At 51.8% G+C, this 14,095-nt stretch overlaps 6 protein-coding genes across 6 annotated transcripts; 1 reads left to right on the forward strand and 5 right to left on the reverse strand.

Annotated features, from left to right (window-relative positions):
- Positions 1-488: 488 nt before the first annotated feature.
- JCM6883_006217 (OST5 family protein) lies at positions 489-878 on the reverse strand (the record flags this gene model as incomplete). The annotated part of the gene is made up of 3 exons (XM_076634439.1): positions 489-603; positions 676-788; positions 852-878. 3 exons carry the CDS (start codon positions 876-878, stop codon positions 489-491), a joined length of 255 nt encoding a protein of 84 aa, XP_076485576.1.
- Positions 879-1,236: 358 nt separating this feature from the next.
- HFI1 (Hfi1p) lies at positions 1,237-3,612 on the reverse strand (the record flags this gene model as incomplete). Its single annotated transcript, XM_076634440.1, has 4 exons — positions 1,237-2,544; positions 2,609-2,781; positions 2,853-3,266; positions 3,324-3,612. 4 exons carry the CDS (start codon positions 3,610-3,612, stop codon positions 1,237-1,239), a joined length of 2,184 nt encoding a protein of 727 aa, XP_076485577.1.
- A 2,430-nt stretch (positions 3,613-6,042) lies between these two features.
- Positions 6,043-6,568, reverse strand: LSM2 (Sm-like protein LSM2; the record flags this gene model as incomplete). Its single annotated transcript, XM_076634441.1, has 4 exons — positions 6,043-6,062; positions 6,152-6,254; positions 6,323-6,383; positions 6,465-6,568. The coding sequence occupies 4 exons, from the start codon at positions 6,566-6,568 to the stop codon at positions 6,043-6,045; spliced, it is 288 nt and encodes a 95-aa protein (XP_076485578.1).
- An 848-nt stretch (positions 6,569-7,416) lies between these two features.
- Positions 7,417-8,544, forward strand: JCM6883_006220 (uncharacterized protein; the record flags this gene model as incomplete). Its single annotated transcript, XM_076634442.1, has 3 exons — positions 7,417-7,512; positions 7,579-7,773; positions 7,846-8,544. 3 exons carry the CDS (start codon positions 7,417-7,419, stop codon positions 8,542-8,544), a joined length of 990 nt encoding a protein of 329 aa, XP_076485579.1.
- A 247-nt stretch (positions 8,545-8,791) lies between these two features.
- TIM22 (translocation channel protein TIM22) lies at positions 8,792-9,563 on the reverse strand (the record flags this gene model as incomplete). The annotated part of the gene is made up of 3 exons (XM_076634443.1): positions 8,792-8,965; positions 9,085-9,290; positions 9,377-9,563. 3 exons carry the CDS (start codon positions 9,561-9,563, stop codon positions 8,792-8,794), a joined length of 567 nt encoding a protein of 188 aa, XP_076485580.1.
- A 597-nt stretch (positions 9,564-10,160) lies between these two features.
- Positions 10,161-13,645, reverse strand: JCM6883_006222 (uncharacterized protein; the record flags this gene model as incomplete). The annotated part of the gene is made up of 9 exons (XM_076634444.1): positions 10,161-10,686; positions 10,756-10,973; positions 11,036-11,607; positions 11,682-11,910; positions 11,992-12,365; positions 12,475-12,835; positions 13,114-13,182; positions 13,326-13,358; positions 13,472-13,645. 9 exons carry the CDS (start codon positions 13,643-13,645, stop codon positions 10,161-10,163), a joined length of 2,556 nt encoding a protein of 851 aa, XP_076485581.1.
- Between the last annotated feature and the right edge of the window lie 450 nt (positions 13,646-14,095).

The raw sequence follows: 14,095 nt of genomic DNA on the forward strand, positions 1-14,095 counted from the left end.
GTGACTGGCTCAGAGCAAGCGTAGAGGGCAGGATCGGTGCAGCCTCTCGTCCTTGCGATCTTGCACCTTCAAGGAAGCAGTGTCGCTCCTTGCACAACGAGGCAGCAACGCCTCCGGTCCCGAAATACATTCTTCAGTTTTCCTCTTCCTCTGTCTCACTTCTCGACGCTCGCCGTCTTCTTCTTCTAACACCTCCCGGCATTGTCATTCTACTAGTCTCTTGCGTCCACACTAAGCCGAGACAACCTATTCGATTCCTTCCCTCTCTGAAATCGCTGTTTGCGTTTCGTCTTCTGTCTCGAGCTCCTTTTCTCTCCACACGAGCTGAATGGTGGTATCAAGGGATGTTTTGCAACATGGTACGAAGGGTATATATACTGTACACTTGAGTCGGGTAACTAAATCGTGAAATCGCTCAGTCAGTAAAAACGGATTCGTCGCGAAAGCTGAGCCGAAACGTTCATCGACTCACCTACTTCACAAAGGGCTCAAACGCATACTCCCACTGCACAGAATCCCAACACGAGTCCAAATCCTCCCAAGATCGACGCGACTGAACCGATAGCGACCTCCGAGAGGGGAAGAGATGATTTTGAGCGAAGTCTGAAGAACGAACACGACTTGAGATCAGCGACCGGGAAGTCGGTAGATCTCATCGAGGTGTTTGTGACTCACGTCGAGAAATAGAACGAAGCGATAAAGGCGAGGGAGAGGCAGAAGACGGAGAGAGGTTTCAGGGTTGTGGGAGAGAGGAATGGAGTGAAAGAAGGCAAGCTGGAGTATTCGGCCTGATCACAGAGTTCATAGCGTCAGTTCTAGGGCGTCAAGTAGAGCTGGAGAGCTGCACTTACCGCGAGTTGATCGTAAGTTGATGACATGTCGGATTCGGCTCGAGTTGAGTATAGTATTGCGATGAGAGGCTGTGTGGTATTGACGAAGTAGCTGAGTGGTTTGCTGAGTAGATTGAAGCGCGTAGAGAGAGGGAGAGGAAGAGGAGGAAGATGGTCGAAGCTTCTGCAGAAGTTCGAGAGGTTCGCAATTCGTTCAGGTCGCTCTTTCGAGACTTGGTCGCGTAGATCTCGCAGGATGACTCGACGTGCACTTGATAGACATGACAACACGACAGACCAGAGGAAGAAACAAGAAAATCGACAAAGAAAAGATGGGAATGAGCTGCTGGAACTCCCCAGTGCTACCCACAAGCAGAGCCTGTCTCCAAAGAGTCATGCCCGTCCATCAAGGATCGAGAACTCCATCAAGTAATCGAACCGAATCGACGACTTCCCACAACTTCCTCCCCATCTCCTTATCTTTCTCTCCCGTCGTCTTTGTTCCTGCTCCTGGACCTCCCGAACCTCCCGGTGTCGGTACATTCGACGCAGTAGGAGTAGGCGTAACCGTACCAGTAGTCGTTCCGCCCAATTTGATCTTCAATCCTCCTCCTCCTCCCGCCGTCGTCGAATTCTTCAATCCCGAAGACGCACCCTTCTTCCCTTCGACCCCTCCTCTCAATTCTCCAGCGATCTTGTCCGTCAATTCATCGAATTCTGAATCGGCCTCGTCCGTAGTCGTACCATTTCCATTCTCGCCTCCGAGATTCGTCGAACCTTTCGAGGTTGACGCGCCAATGGCAGACCCGGGAGCAGAACCTGCGGGTCCTGTAGAAGAAGGAGGAGGATTCGCGAGTTCGGGGAAGAGAGAGTTCCGAAGCGAGAGGGATTTCGGTGAGAGTGCTTGAGAATTCGTCGCTCCTGCCGATACTGTCGAAGGTGCTCCAGTCGTGATTGTCGGATTCGGTACAGCCACCTCGTTCGAGTTCGTTGAGGTTGTCGGCGCAGAGAGAGGAGGGATCACGCTCGAGGAAGAAACGTGAGGTACGTCCGGATGACCTTCCGGCACTCCATGCAACGAAGTGGGATCGAGCAGGAATTTCGTTCGGCCTGGTGTACCGTGCGGAGAGGAGGAAGTACTCGAAGGGAGGGCTGAGAGGGGTCGAGCAGCTCCGTAGAAAGATAGAGCTCGATTCCGTGACGCCGTTGAAAGTCGCGGGATCTTGCCGGAGACTGCTGTAGGAGCGGAGTTTGGTGGAGGTTCGTCGAGTGACATGTTGGTATCTCCCGTAGCATCCTTCACTGGAAGATCTCCCTTCGCGGTTTCTCGGTTGTCCCCCTCTTCCTCCTCGACTGAATCGTCGTCCGAATCTGACTGAGGCGGTAAAGCGTACATTCTCTCGACAGCGCTTGTGTGTGTTGAGCCGTTCGGACCGAGTAACGCGGGTTGAACGGCGAACAAGGCGTGAAAGTCGGAGATGGCGAGGGGACGGTTTCGACGACGTTGAGTAGCGGAAGAAGATGGTGTGCCAGGAGAGCTGACTTCTGGAAGAGGCGACAGAGGACGAGATGAGTCGGCAGGAAAACTACCAGAGGCGGGTGCGAATGTCGATTTGGGTTCCGAGGAGGAGGAAGAGAATGGAAGGGGATTCGATTGGTGCGAAGGACCTCGAACGAGCGAGACTGCCGACGTGATGACTTGCTTGACGTAGTACTGTAGGTGCAAGTATAAGTTTTCCAGTGAGATTTGATGCTGGAGAAAGAAGCGTGGGACTCACATCGACCGCGTTTGACAGCAAATTCGCGACTCCGGGTCCATCAATTCCATCGACCATACCTTCCTCATACGCGATAAGTAACATTCGATCCCTCAAAGTGTCTGCATCCGGTAAGCTGCGAGATTCGCAACACAGTGGTGCTTGAATCAATCGATTGTAATCTTGCGTGAAATCTGCTCGAATAAAATCTCCTTAGCAGCTGTTGAGGGCTCTCCTTGAGAGCAAACAGATCCATGATACTCACTCGATGATGCTGTGTTGCCTTGCTCCGAATCTTCCTTGTAGGCTTTAGGTAAGAAGCCGTTCGCGAGAGTTTCTTGACCACCTCGACTCGCTTTGAGAGCGTTCCCGACCGTTTCCTGGTTTCCCTCGCCTCCGATCCCATCTTCCTTCTTGACAATGTTGTTCGCGTTCGCTTTAATCTCTGCTCGTTCCCGCTTGCCAACCCTGAGAACGACTTTTTTGATCTTCTTCCTTCGCTGTTCTTGCTGTTCCGTCTCTTCATCTCCTTCGTAGCCGCCTTGTCCCAGTAGAGTGAGGAGGTTTCTCTTCTTCGTACCGCGGGGATTGAAGCCCGTATGTCGGATCGATGAGGAAGGGAGAGTTGGTCGAGTAGTGTTGTAAAGGATTGACAACAACAGGGCGTTGTGCAGATTGACTAGAGGAGCTGATAGTCAGTCTTCAACTCTATTATGAGTGCAAGAGGTTCACTCACTCGCTTGTATACGATCTGTCGATTTGATGAAACATCTCTCGAGAACTTCTCCCAACTCAGCTCGAGTGATCTTGCCCAAGATGAACTCCGTCAATCCACTCCAGTATAGCTCTCCAAGATCGGGTCGGGGCGCTAAGAGTTGAGCGAGGCGTTGTTTGATCGAGATGAGGTCGGCGCGTTTGGGAGGTGAATGGTTCTGAGTCGAAGACGGCAACAGGGCAGGTAAGGACAGCGCAGATGGGGGACTTGAAGCTCTTGGACCTGTTGGAGCTCGAGCCGAATCGGCCATGGAGAAGAGCGAAATGTGGTCGATGCGAGAAGAGCGAACTGCTTCGTTTCGTTTCTTCTCCTCTGTCGAGCGAAAACTTCTTGGCAGTGCCGCCCTGTGTGCTGCGCTGGCCGTTCAAGAGCGCAGGTACGCAAAAAGTCAGATGCTTCCCCCCATCGAAATGAGTAGTTTCAGCGGCACGAACGCAAAAAGTAGACCCGAGAGCGGATTGAACGCCCGGCCTGACGATGAAGTCCTATGAATCCGTGAGGATATTCACTGGAGTCGCCCGCTCTACCACTGAGCTATCAGGTCTATGTAAGCTTCGCAATTGTAAGCATATATGAACGGCCTCTTCTGAAATGGACACGGGGCAGAAAAACCGAAACTCGTTTGAGCGCTTTTTCAACCGCAGACGAGATCAACGATGATGTGACTAGATGGACAGAAGCCGATAAAGAGAGGGAGGGAACAAGTCACCCTCACGGGAAAAAGCAGGAAAGGAAAGCGAATCTGCCCAATCTTGACCCAATTGAAGCCCAATTGCCCAATTATCCTGAATTTTGGGTGTGCAACTCGCTCCTCTCCGTTGCTTCTCGCAGAGTCGCTGACTCTTCCTTTGACTGACTCGTTGAGCACTCGCGCGAGGACAGGAGTGAAAATTGACTATCTCGCAACTTGATCCGAGCGGAGTGACGATGTCTCTTCCTTTTGACAGATTCAAGACAGAGTTGCAGGAGAGTCACTATGTAACGGAGAAAGGGAATGGATCAGACTGCATCCAAAAATTGCTCAGAGCCGACGATCATGTTCGACAACCTTTCGTCATATACTTAGTTTCTCGAATTCTGTCGATTTACCCACTCTTGCACGGCGACAGTATTCCACCATACGTCCTCCTCACTCTCGCTCCAACCCAACCTCTTCATCACTGCTCGACTAGCTTCGTTCTCTCGATGAACGTAACAGAATCCTAACTTTTCGTCTCGAGCTTCTTTGCGCATTTTCGAAAGACGATGCTGAACCACTAAGCGCGCTAGACCGAGTCGACGACATGACGGGCTGACATAGAGAGTGCCGAGGGATCCGTCGCGGTGGGTTGTGACGTGCGCGACCAGCTCGGCGTTGGGAGAAGAAGGATCCGAGGAAGAAAGACGAAAGATGCAAGAAGTGTGAGAGAGTCGAGTAAGGAGGTAAGAGGGGGAATGTGGTACTTCTGACGTTGAGAGAATCTGGTATATGAAGAAATCAGTCAGTCTCGAGGACGGGAAGAGCGCAAAGGAGAAGAAAAGGACTTGCGATTGGTACATCTTTCTCTCCCGCCTCTCTTATCTCGAAGCCCTCTGGTACCCGCAGCTCTTCGTCAGACGAATCTTTCGCTGCAGATTCGCGACTATTAAAGCACGCTGGATCGCACCAGATTCGTCTGGCGGATCCGCATTCGTGTCCGGTCACTCTCTCGACCACTCTTGTCCATCGATCGTGAATGGCGCCAATCCTCACAGCTATGGGTAGTTTGAATGAATCATCAGCTCGAAAACGCGCGAGCAGAACAAGTGCAGAGAGGTTTGAGGAACTGACTATCTACTTTCTCCAGACTCGCTCGTTCCATCAGCTCTTTCAGCGCCTGTTCCAGTAGCTCCTCAGCTTTCATTCCGTCGTCGTGGGTAGCCCTCTCACTTGATTGTTGACTGCAAAAGAATCGGAATTGACTTTCAGCATCAACGAGAACGATCCAAGGGAGCTGTGACCCTGAATCGACGTCGGGTGATTCTGTAGAGGTCTTGAAGGTGGTGTAGATTTTGGCTGGGCTGCCAGGCGTGAGGAGAATCGAAAGAGTCGGCAGAGAAGTTGGGAGATGAGATCGAAGGAGAGGGACGAGCGTCGAAGGTGATGGATGCTCGTGAAGTACCGGCATGTTCTATAGGCTACTGGGAGGGTTAACAAGTCGTTCAGACTAAGTAGTGTTGAGAGGGAAGCGGAAGAGAGAGCGCCGAACATTCCCTTTGTCTCTTGATCCTTCTTGCTTTCACTCAGATCGGAATCACCGACGCCAATCAGGCACAGGAAGACCTGCAAGCCGCTGTGGAGCCGAGACCAGCACCGGGCCGTTGCTCTTCTCCGTGCTCTGCCGCTATTTTGGTCGAGCTCAGCGATCATCTTGATCTCCCGCCTGCTTCAGAGCCATGCAACTGGCTAGTCGGACTCTTTCCTCATTCTTACTTAGGTGGTCTAACAGCTGACCTCGCCTTTCGCCGTTCTCCTGTACCGTTTCAGATTTCGTTTTCTTTGCTGTGGTTTCCCACCTCTGTCTTGCTCTCACATTGAGCGATGTTCGCGATGAGCAAAATGTCCCAAAGAGCATCTGACCAGACTCGGAAAGGGTATAAATGTTCTGCTTAATTGTACAGCTTGCAAACAACGAGGGAGAAAGGAGAGGGAATCGTTCAACTATTTTGCTTTTGAGCTCTCTGTAACACCGAATGACGAGTATAGTCAGCCATGATATTCTTTCGTAGACTCCGCAGACTGTAGACCAAGGATGGAATTGCTAACTCACCCCGTCGAGTAGCATCCTCCAACAATTGAGTATCGACAGCGTTCTTCGGGAGTTGGACGTATCGAATGACACTGCCTCGGATGAAGCAATTTCTCACGGCAGCCTGTGACGGTCGTCTGTCGATCAGTCTCAAGCTATCGCGGGCCGACTGAACGAAGGAAAGAGACTGACCATATGAGGGTATCGTTCTTCATCAAGAACCGAGATATTGTCGAGCTTGATGTTGAGGAATCTATCACCAGGCATGTCAGCATTCGTACGAGAAACCTAACAACAAGCAGAACGGCGTTGAGGAGGAAAGAGGAGACTCAACTGATCAACGGAAAGAAGCACTCCTTGAACTCGGAGATCGTTCTTGAGCTCTACGATGAGGGGTTCTCCACCCTGTAGCGTCTTGAGGAGCGAGAACATCAACATTTTCGGCGGTAGTGAAGATGAGGTAGATGAAAGAGGAGCGAGTCTCTCGGATTCGAGTCTGTCCTCCTCTTTGTCGCTATCTGTTCACACGATAGGTTGATCACACTGCTGTTTCTCCGACGACTGGATAGGTCCGCCCCGCATAGCAACTTCTCGACTTCATGCAACGTTCTATTCTCAATCAACTTTCTTAGAATCTCTCCTCTCCCCTTCGATCTCGAGGACACTCCGTGTGTGACAGAATTGCTTCCTCTCGACCCCCTCGTATACTAAGCAAGAGGAATCCGAGGCCGTTTAAGCTCCCTGCAGTGCTACGAGCCTTTCCATTGTCTTTCAAGCCCCTCCGCTCCGTCTCGGTGCCTGCTGCTCCGTGCCCCGATAAGTAGGCGGCATATAACAGCTTTGATTGCTTCGACCTGGACGACATAAACGCTCGGAATAAGGTAATGACTCTCGAGATTTTACCAAGTCGCCCTGCTCGGAAGGCCTCACGCATTCGTGGATCGCGTCTGACCTGCTTCTTCGTCGCTCGAGTCCTTCACACTCTATGGCCTTCTACTCGGCTGAGCACCGCAGTAGCGCGTCGACGATACGAGCTCTGACAGAAATTCCTGCTGCGTCGCGCTCTGGATGAATGCTTTGATCACTTGCTTCCCGATCGACTCCGAGAGCTTCCAAGCGTGATCGAGGTGATTGTTTGCTTTCACTTTCCAGCTGACTTCCTCTCTTCTTCCTCTTCTCTTCACTTCCGCGCGACTAAACCCCGATCGCTCCGTGATATCAACTCTTCCCGCCGCTCGCTCACTCTACTCTACTACATTCTTTCACGGTCATCACTCTACACTAACATGCTGACCCAGCCTTGGACCTCGGCATCTTTCGAAAGATCGATCCAACCCTCGAGAACTTCTCTCAACGAGAGAACCGATTCTCGAATCCCCAAGGTAAGTTCCTATTGCCTTCACCATCTCCTTTCTGCTGCAGACTGACACACAATCACGTCGAGATAGGTCGATTCTCCCGAAGGGCGAACTCTTCGTGACCCCGCAATCGAAGAACTTTTCGCTCGCATTGACGCGAAACTCCAACTGTTTGAGGAACAACAATCACAAACGCTTTCGAGTATTCGCAAGGACTTGGAAAGTGCTCGAAGACTCTCGAACGTCGAGAGTTATGGAGTTCAGAGGACTGCCGAGGAGATTCCAGTGAGTTTTCTCGAGTTCACTTTCCTGCTCTTCTCGTCGCAAGACGCTGACCACACATTTCATCCTCTTCAGCTGCATCTCCCCCTCCCTGGCGCTCCAGATGTAGAAGACGCTCTCCCTATCAATTGCGAACCTGCCCCGTCGTTCGTTGTCAATCATTCGACCAAGAGATACCCAAACATCGATTTCCCCGACTTCCTCCCCCTCGCAACCGACCCCATCAAGTCTGTCACTGCGGTCCCCTCTGTATTCTCTCCTCCTCTCGCGCCAACTTCCGGCGCAGGAGCCCTCGTCGCTGGATCGGACGCTTTGTGCCGACTTTTCTCCTCGATCAACCACGACGTCGAGTCCGAAGAACTTCCTCTCGTCATTTCCCCTTCTTCTTCGACTGTCCAACCTCAAACCGTCACGGTCAAGCTTCCCCTTCCTTTCACTGGCGCCAAACGCTCCGCGTCTCAAACGGAAGAAGAAAACGATGATTTCGAATCTGAAGAATCGCAGGATGATATCTCCTCCGAAGAGGTCACCTCGGACGACTCGAGCCAAGACTTTCAGATCGATAGCGACGACGACGAAGGGGAGGAGGAGGAGGAGGAGGCCGATTGCGATTCGGTGCCTGCGTCATCTAACGAGAAAGTCACTAAACTCTTGATGGCTTACCTCCTTGCTGAGAGAAAGCTCGCATCGGAGGCCGAGACGTCTGCCTCGGCTTCTTGCGGGTGTAAGGGAGCGACTGTGGAGGAGATCAGTTACTTAGAGAGCATTGAATAGAATCGAAAGTTTGCACGCAGACTGTGCTTATTTGGTGTCAAGTTTGGTGTAGACTCTTCCTCGATTATCTTAGTCGTTCTCCCCAGTAGTGCAAATCTCTCTTTGGTTCTCAACAACCTGACCGCGTCGTAACGAGAGATCAAGAGAAGGACGTGAGAAAAAGAGAATACAACAATTTCAAGAGTGGTGATGCGACGTCTAAGCGACTAGACCTCCTACGAAAGCCTCCCAATGTACCCTAAATAAATCAAGCGTCCTCATCAGGCGTTTCCCTCCTCAAATAACTATCAATCGCGGCTGAGAAAGCCGCGAAACCCATTCCTCCCAAAACCATCGATTTGGGTCCACTATTTCTCGCAAGTACTCCCCCTGAGATAAATCCAGCCCAGATAGAATTCCAGATATCGTTCTTTGCTCGGAACTGTAGCAATGAATAGCAAACGAGTCAGTTTTCTTCTCTCAAACAACAAAAGAGCAGTTCTCCTTCTCGAGCGTTCTCTCTTTCGACAATCTCGAGGGGAAGATGGAGCGAGTACTTACACCTTCGACGCAACATTCAGTCCCTGCATACAGAGCTCCGACCATTCCAAACCCTTTACCCTGTCTCCACATTCCTTTTCCCATATCGGCGAAAATCACTTTCGCTTTCTGTTTCGTATTCATTCCCGCATATTGCTGCCGTTGAAAGGGATCCTCAATCGTAAACGACGATCCCATCAGAGAGAAGAAAGCACCAATTGCGAAACCTATCGAGAGAAGGAGAGAGAGAGAAAGAGAGCAGAATCAGCTCAACGTCTTGAGAGGTACGGACGAGAGGGATAGGAATACTCACCCATCGCACCAGAGATGGCAGCTTTCGTTACGGGACTCTCCATTCCATCCTGTACCATCCTGATCTGTTTCATCTGAGAAACGATCTCTTTCCTCTCGTCCAACGTTTTCGAGCGGACTTCTCCCGTCTCGGGATCTGGAGAGGGTGGCTCGTAACCGGGGACGACGAACGGGGTCAAGTAGTTCATGTTGAGAGGAGGGAGGGAGGGAAGAGATCTAGAGAAGAGGAAAAGGCGCCGAGGGAAGAGGGGAGAGAGTTGCGAGGCGGCTACTGGAGCTGTTGTATCTGTGCTTGTTAGCTTGTAGCTGTCGGTGGGCGATAGAAGTGAATGAGGAGAGGCGAAAGTCCGATTCCGCAAACTTTCGAATCCTCGCAATTGACTCTCGACGTTTCGGCTCTCTCGTGTGTGCTCTAGCATTCGCGCTCTACACAGACGGACGTCTGCTCGACTCGCGGAGAGAGAGAGAGCTCCGAGAAGTGAAAGAAAGAGAATAATAGGTTGCCTGATTTCAACAAGACTTAAAGAGAGAGGAGAAGGAGAGATAGTAAAAAGGGGGAGAGAAAGCGAGAGAGAGAGAGAAAGGGAGCAAACGAAATGCGGATGTCGCCAGGAGAAGAAAAAGACGACGGGGGTTGAAGGAGTGGGACGATTTTTTTTCGAACAACAGAAGCCAAGAGGACTGGACGAGAACGAAAGCGACGAGAGAGAGAGAGAGGTGTGTGGGTTGGAAGACGAAGGAAAGAGGTTGTGTTATCAACAGTTTGAAAAAGAGGACTTTTTGGTTTACATGTACTGAGGGTAGGCGTTCGATCCGTGACCAGCCGGAGGAGGGGGACCCTGAGCGTAATCTTGACCTGGGAAAGGAGTGAAGGAACCACCGTTTTGTTGTTGATGGTGGTGAGGGGGTTGACCGTAAGCGGGAGAAGGACCGCCGTGAGGAGGGGGAGGCGCAGGATAACCGTTCATTCCTACGTAGGGAGAAGCTCGTCCTCCGTACTCTCCTCCCATGGGAGGGGGACCTCCGTGCATTCCCGGGTGAGGGGACATGTACTGAGGAGGAGCGTGATGAATGGGAGGACCCATTCCGTAGAAATGACCACCGGCGGGCATTCCGTAGTGGCCGTGGTAGCCTCCTCCTCCTCCATGTCTCATCCCATCGTGGGTTTCTCGTTGAATCTTCGATTGAATACGCTTTCCGTAAGGAGTGTTTCGGATCATGGGAAGAATCGGACGAATCGTTTCGATGAGTTGAGCACGTTGAGCGGGTTCGGCGTAATCCAAAGCGGTTTGAACGACGTAGTTCGCGAAGCTGTGATTGAGGAACGGAGTGAGCTCGCGAGCAACCATCGAACGAGAGGGAAAATGAGAAAGAACTCACGAGTCGCGGAGAAGACGTTCGAGTCTTTGCTTGACGAGAAGTTCGTCGATGATAGCTCGTCGACCAGTTCCATCGGCAACTCGGATACACTTCTCGACGACGTTCGACGAGAACTTTTGCGCCGAAAGGGCGGAAACGTTGCCGAGGAATTGACGAACGATAGCCTCGATGAATCGGTTGTCGTTCAAATCGAGAACGTATTGGACGACGTAGTTACCCTATCGAACAGAAACACGGTCAGTCCTCGACCTTCAATACTCGGATAACATGGGAAACATACGAAGGCATCTTGAACGAGAGTGAGCGAGTTGTAGGTAATCTCGGTAACGAGTTGGATACGTTGACTCTCGGAAGCGTGATCGATACAACGTTGAAGAACGCAACATCCGTGTCGGTGAGTCGCGACTTCGATACAGTGAGTAGCGACGGCGTTGTAGATGAATTGGTTGTCTTCGGGAGGGAGGTGGTTGAGGCATTTTTGAATGACGTGGTTACCGTTGAGATCCTTGATGAGGGTGACGACGTGAAGGTTAAGGGCGAGGATGAGACTTTGAACTTGTCGTTGGGTCGAAAGGAAATCGATCATCTTTTGAACGGCGCGAGTTCCGTGCATGTTGAGCGAGATCGAGACGAGTTCACCAGCGATCGATTCGATGAGGGCGTCACGTTGTTCGTCCGTAGCGTACTCGAGGAGACGTTGAGCGAGGTAGTTGGCGAAAGGATCCGTCATGAGCTCGGCGAAATGAGGGAAGATCTCGTTGAAGATCATGTCGCGGTGCTCGGGGTTACCGTCTTCGAGCTTCTTCTGAAGGTATCGGCAACCGAATTGATCCTTGCAGAGAGGGAGCATGTCTGGTAATTGACGAAAACGCTAAAGTCAGTTTCGAACGAAGAAAGCTTCTTAGACGGGAAACTCGACAGCTCACCTCCTTGAAGATCCTCGAGTCGAAGTCCGGCGAATCGGTTCGCACCCATTCCACCCGAGTTCCTGTCGCTACCCGAACCGAACGCACCACTCGCTCCTGCTCCGTCGTAAACGAAAGCGTTGGGGTCGTGAACGTATCCTCCAGATCCACCTCCGAGGAAAGGAGCGGCGAGAGGGTTGACGACATCCGAAGAAGCAGAAGGAGAGAAAGCCTTGGTGTCGAGGTTGAACTAGATAGAACGAGAGTGAAAGGTAAAAACGCGATCAGTCAGAGTCTTTTGACGGAAAGCAAGTTGAGTGAGGAAACGTACGTTGGAGAATTGATCGTTGAGAGCATCGATCGATCCCATACCATTCGCCTTGATTCCTCCGGGTCCGACAGATCCAGATCGGTCTGAAGGTTTTCCACCTCCGATCGGTCGAGGGCTAGCGGCTCCGTTGATTCCGGCGTTGGGAGTCGCAGGAGTCGAGACGGGACCAGAAGAGACGGTAGGTTGAGCTCCGGTAGCGAACGACGCAGGCCAGTCGGCACCACGCGAAGGAGTTTGCGAGAGGGGTGCAAGGTCGAGAGCAGCCGACGAGGCCGAGAGAACTCCGGGTCCAGATCCGTCGCCTCGACGAATGAGAACGGGGAACTTGTCGTCGTCCGTGTTCATTTGCAAGTACTTGCCTCCCCAAGCCGAGTCTGTTGCGCGAAAGAGAGAGCGAAAATTTAAGTCAGTCTTTGCTCTTACAAGCGTCGCTTCGTCCAGAGTTCACGGTTCGTCAAGCGTGTAAATTGAGGAAGGACGTACTTTGTAGGTCGGCGTCGAGTTCATCGTCGAACAAGAACGAGTTGAGCATGGGCTTTCCTTCCTTGTCCGCGACTTGAACCCTTCGTCCCGCCGCACCGGCAGCTCCTTGACCTTCCTTGTCTTCCTTTCCATCCTTCAACTCTCCAGAGTGACGCCTCGAACCGGGCATGCTCTTGGCCGCCATCGAACCTGAAGAAGCAGCCGCGGCGGCTCCGAATCCAGCGAGATCGTTTCCAGATCGAGAACGAACAGGTCCGTTGGGTTTCGAAGATCCACCGTTCGAAGAAGGAGCAGGCGAACCTCCACTCGCAGCGAGGAGAGCTTGCTCCTCGGCTTGTTGTTGAAGTTCGAGTTGTTTCATCTAAATGCGAAAGAGGGAGAGTAGGCGGAAAGCGATGAAGTCGGTAGTCGCGCACAGTGGGAGAGGAGATCGGTAATCCGTCGAAGAACGTGTCGGAGAGTCGGCAGAGGCGAGAGAATCGGAGGAGCGGAGTAAAGAAGAGAGAATAGAGGGAGAGAAGAAGCAACTTGTCAGCATCATCCTTGCCCGCTAAGCCCTCGTTGGCCCGACTATCCCCATCTCCTAACAGAGCGCTTCATCCTCCATCGCTGAGCCTGATGATGAATCCGAGGACTAACCTGTTCTTCGAAAGCCTTTTTCTGAAGTTCACGCTGCCTGTTGTGTTCGAGTCGTTTTTGTTCGAGCTTCTGTTGTTGGATCGTCCAGAAGAGGTCATTAAAGTTGAGGTGGGTAGAGGTCGAGAGGGGGAGAGTGGAGACGAGAGCCGAGAAAGGGAAAGAAGTCAGCGAACTATAGTGAATTGCGAGAAGCTTGGAATGAAAGAGCTCACGGCGGCAGCATCGGCAGAAGATTGCGAGTTGGCCTAAATACGTATGAATGGAGCGGGAGGAGGGAGTAAGGAACAAGGGGGAGACTTGTCAGCAAACAAATCGTTGAAGGGGGAAATTTCACTCCACCGAGGGGAGACCAACTTACGGCTAGGTCCGAAGGTTCACCGAGTCCACCTTTGTCACTTTGTTGAGCCTTTGAATCATCCTCGGTATCTTGTTGACGGAGTTGAGGGAGGGAAGCTGCGAGCTTTGGCGGGAAGTCGTCCCCGTTGGCCGAAGAACCAGCGGAGGAAGGTGCCGACGTAGAGGAGGGAGCCATCTAAGCACAAAAATACAGAGTTAGCGCGGGTAGGAGTGGTGAGAAGCGCTCTCCGAGTCGAGAGAGGTGGAATGAAAAAAGAACACTCGTTCCGACTAGCAGGGAGGAAGAGAGGACAAGGGGGGACTTACCACGTAGGATTATGGTACTCTAAGTATGGTCAGACACAATAGGACAACAACAATCGGGGTACCCTCAAACGCCTAGAGACGAAAGACCTCTCTCTCCTCAAACTTTTTCGCCAGAGTCGTTAATTTCCTCTAATTTATCGGAATCGCTCCTGTGACTCTTTGAGTATTGCGATCGTGTGCGAACGTTCTCAGACTGTACATATTTCTCGGAGTAATTGATCCGAGAGGATCCGGAAAAGAGAGACCTGGTCAACTGAACAAATTCAAGGTTATTCACAGAAAGCTCGTACGAGAAAGAAGCGAGGTCCAGAGGGGAAAA

Source organism: Sporobolomyces salmoneus (assembly GCF_050403485.1).
Source record: "Sporobolomyces salmoneus JCM6883 DNA, S_salmoneus_JCM6883_v1_ctg60, whole genome shotgun sequence".
In the NCBI taxonomy this organism is placed as follows: Eukaryota; Fungi; Basidiomycota; class Microbotryomycetes; order Sporidiobolales; family Sporidiobolaceae; genus Sporobolomyces; species Sporobolomyces salmoneus.